The sequence below is a fragment of the Rhododendron vialii genome, chromosome 4a, assembly GCF_030253575.1.
Source record: "Rhododendron vialii isolate Sample 1 chromosome 4a, ASM3025357v1".
Lineage (NCBI taxonomy): Eukaryota > Viridiplantae > Streptophyta > Magnoliopsida > Ericales > Ericaceae > Rhododendron > Rhododendron vialii.
In genome coordinates, this window is record NC_080560.1 from 27,014,449 (window position 1) to 27,018,503 (window position 4,055).

At 43.5% G+C, this 4,055-nt stretch overlaps 1 protein-coding gene across 1 annotated transcript; it reads right to left on the reverse strand.

Annotated features, from left to right (window-relative positions):
* Positions 1 to 2,483: 2,483 nt before the first annotated feature.
* Positions 2,484 to 3,059, reverse strand: LOC131323858 (uncharacterized mitochondrial protein AtMg00860-like). Its single transcript, XM_058355699.1, has one exon. The coding sequence runs from the start codon at positions 3,057 to 3,059 to the stop codon at positions 2,484 to 2,486; it is 576 nt and encodes a 191-aa protein (XP_058211682.1).
* Positions 3,060 to 4,055: the final 996 nt, after the last annotated feature.

A 4,055-nucleotide genomic window follows, 5' to 3' on the forward strand; every position in this document is an offset into this window, starting at 1 on the left:
ACACTCAATTAACATATACGGAGAGGTAGAATTTCCTACCTCGAGTATCCAAACCAAAATCGAAGAGGTTGAGCAAGCCCTAGCTTCCGGAGTCCAAAACCAAGCGAAAATACACCCAACTGAGCTCTATCCAACGCGATACGAGCCCGAATACGCAAGTAGTAGATGGAGTTGAGGTTGATTATTGTGGGTTTTGGGTTTGGAGATGAGTTTTTGGGTGAGAGAGATGGAGAGACCGAGAGAGAGAGAGTGTGTCGAGAGAGAGCTAAGATGAAAATGGAAAAAAGAAAAAAAATTCCCTGCTATACACACGGCACACACATGCACAAATTACACTAACACCCATAATTTTTCATATTCTTGCACTTTAAACCCCAATCATAATTTTTCACATTAAACCATCATTCATCCATTTATAAAATATTAAAATTTTATATAACGGAAATTTACGGGTCTTTACATTATACCCTCCTTAAAGGAATTTCATCCTCGAAATTTAAATAACCATGCTTACTAAAGTCATGCACCACATAGATATGCAACAAGTGTAACCATCCATATCATGCAACAAGTTAAACGTCAAAACACTTCAATCTCGAGTACTCACATTGGTATTTATGCCGAAAACAAGTGCGGATACTTCTCTCTAACCTTATCTTTTCGTTCCCAAGTCGATTCCTCGCTACCCTGACTTCTCCATAAGACTTGTACTAATGGTATCGTCTTACCCTTCAATACTTGATCACGCGAATCTAGAATACGGACCGGTTCTTCCCCATAAAACGCATCGACCTCTAACTCGAGTTCGGACGACTCCAACACATGCGACGGATCTGGTTCGTACTTCCTTAACATAGATATGTGAAACACGTCATGTATGCCCGATAACCTCGGTGGCAAAGCCAAACGATACGCAACTTCCCCAATTTTCTCAATGATGTCGAACGGCCCGATATAACGCGGCGATAGCTTTCCCTTTTTCCCGAAATGAGACAAACCTCTACGCGGCGATACTTTGAGGAATACATGATCCCCTTCTTCAAATGACAACGGGCGACGACGACAATCGACATAATTCTTTTGTCTGCTTTACGCGGTCAACAATCTGTGGCGAATCACCTTAACTTTTTTAGTTATTCTCTCTTGAACTTTCTTAAGGCATTGTCGTATTGCTTTCATACTCTCGAAGGTCTCCTTAATCATCTCTGGTCCTACAAGTGTAGCCTCTCCCAATTTGGTCCAACACACCGGCGATCAACACGGTCTCCCATACAAAGCCTCATATGGTGCCATTTCGATACTAGATTGATAGATATTGTTATACATGAATTCGACTAACGGCAAATGGTCCTCCCAACTACCCCGGAAATCCATCACACAAGCCCGAAGCATGTCTTCCAAAATCTGAATCATTCTCTCTGATTGCCCATCGGTTTGAGGATGATACGCGGTACTAAATAAGAGATTTTTGCCTAAAGTGGCTTGCAAACTCTGCCAAAAATGCGTGGTAAATTTCGGATCTCGATCGGACACGATGGATACGGGAATCCCATGAAGGCAAATAATCTCCCGAATATACAAACGGCTAAGCGTATCCACAGAATCGGTGACTTGAATAGGCTAGAAGTGAGTGGTCTTAGTCAAATGGTCCACAACTACCCAAATAGCGTCATGCCCCCTCGACGACCTCAGTAAGCCCGTAACGAAATCCATGGTCACATTCTCCTACTTCCATTCGGCTACTGGCAATGGTTGTAACTCCCCCGCGGGTCGTTGATGTCCGGCCTTCACTTGTTGGCACGTGAGACACTTGGACACGAAACTCACAACGTCCTTCTTCATTTCAGACCACCAAAATTGCCTACGTAAGTCGTGATACATTTTCGTTCCTCCCGGATGAACGGCTAACGGAGAATGGTGGAACTCTCGCAAAATTTCCTCCCCACACAAAACGGGTACGAACAACTTTCCTTGATAGCGTAAGCTTCGGTCGGCGTGAATCATCCACCCTTCTTGGGCATTTCCACTAACGAATTTAATACGAAGCCCCTCCGCTTCTTCATCATGTTGTTGAGCCTCAATTACTCGAGTCAACAAAGTCGATTGCACCATCAAGTTACACAACGTGACCCCTTCCCGAACATCCTCAAAGTGCATGGCATAGAAGCCCAAATTGTTCATTGTTTTCCATTCATGAATTGCTAAGCTCGCAAGGTGTGTCGATTTCCTACTCAATGCATCCGCTACAACATTCGCTTTCCCCGGGTGATATTGTAATTCGAAGTCGTAATCCTCCAAGTACTCCATCCAACGGCATTGACGTAGGTTAAGTTCCTTTTGAGAAAACAGATATTTCAAGCTTTTATGATCGGAAAAGACTTCAAATTTTTCACCGTACAAATTTGGCGCCAACTTTTCAAAGCAAATATGACGGCTGCAAGTTCTAGATCGTGTGTCGGATAATTTCGCTCGTGAGTTTTCAACTATCGTGACCCATACGCTACTACTCGCCCCGTTTGCATCAACACGCATCCCAACCCTTCCTTTGATGCATCACAATATACGGAGTAGCCAACTCCATGTTCGGGCACAATCAAAACAGGTACGGTAGTCAATCGCTTCTTTAACTCCTTAAAAGCTGCCTCACACGAGTCACTCCAAAAGAAACGGGTCCCTTTACACGTTAATCTGGTCATTGGTGCCGCTAAATGAGAGAAGTCAAGAACAAAACGGCGGTAGTACCAGGCCAAACCCAAGAAACTACGAATTTCGAATACATTCTTCGGTCGATGCCAATAATTCATAATCGACTCTATCTTTCCTGGATCAATAGACACCCCACCTTTCGAAACCACATGACCCAAAAAATTGACTTCGGATAACCAAAACTCACATTTACTAAGTTTTGCGTACAATTGGTGCTCTCTCAAGAGTTCAAGAACAAAGGTAAGATCAGATTGATGTTCTTCCTCAGTAGGTGAGTAAATCAAGATGTCATCCACAAAGACGACAACAAAACGATCAAGATAAGCACAGAAAATACAATTCATCAAGTCCATGAACGTAGCTGGAGCGTTCGTCAGTCCGAAAGGCATAACAACGAACTCATAATGGCCATAACGAGTACGGAAAGCGGTTTTAGGAATATCTTCCCTCCTAACCCTCAACTGATGATAACCGGACCTCAATTCGATTTTAGAAAAACAAGTCGCACCCCGAAAGTTGATCAAACAAATCATCAATTCTAGGCATAGGATACTTATTCTTGATAGTGACTCGGTTTAACTTACGATAGTCGATATACAAACGGAGTGAACCATCCTTCTTCTGCGCGAAAAGAGCCGCTGCTTCCCACGGAGACGTACTCGGGGATGAATCCTAAGTTTTCCAATTCCTGCAATTGAGTCTTTAGCTCTCTCAATTTGGCGGGCACGAAACGATACGGAGGTATGGAGATAGGAGCGGTACTGGGAAGTAGATCAATAGTGAACTCAATCTCTCTCTTGAGAGGCAAGCCAGGTAACTCTTCTAGGAACACATCTGGGAAGTCACAAACTACTAAAGGTAACTCCTCACACATGGAGGCATCCTCATCCAACGTCAAACTCGCCAACAATGAATAAACCGACTCTAGCTCACGAGGCCCGCACAAATATGGTTCTAGTAGTCCCTGACGCTCTCCAAAGAATTCAAAACAAGGACCCTCGAGAGGACAAATACGAACTCGACGCTTATAGCAATCGATGGTAGCATGAAACGTGGATAGCCAATCCATCCCCAAGATAAGATCAAACCCCGATATTCCCAAAATAATGAAGTTAAACACGGAGCGACGATCACGAATAACCAACTCACAATCTCGACAAATACGGTCAAGAGGTGTTCTACCCCCTAGAGGTGTTTAGACAAACAAAGAAGGACTAAAAGTCTCCGTTTCCAATTCCAAGGTACACACAAATGATGCAGCAATGAAAGAATGCGATGCTCTAGCATCAAAGAGGACTTTAGCGAAGGAGTTGAATAAAAGAAATGTACCCCTCACAACAGAAGTTTCT

What these genes read in the sequence shown, in the direction of transcription:
- LOC131323858 (XM_058355699.1), bottom strand. Translation starts at nt 3,059, where the DNA reads ATGGACTTGATGAATTGTATTTTCTGTGCTTATCTTGATCGTTTTGTT.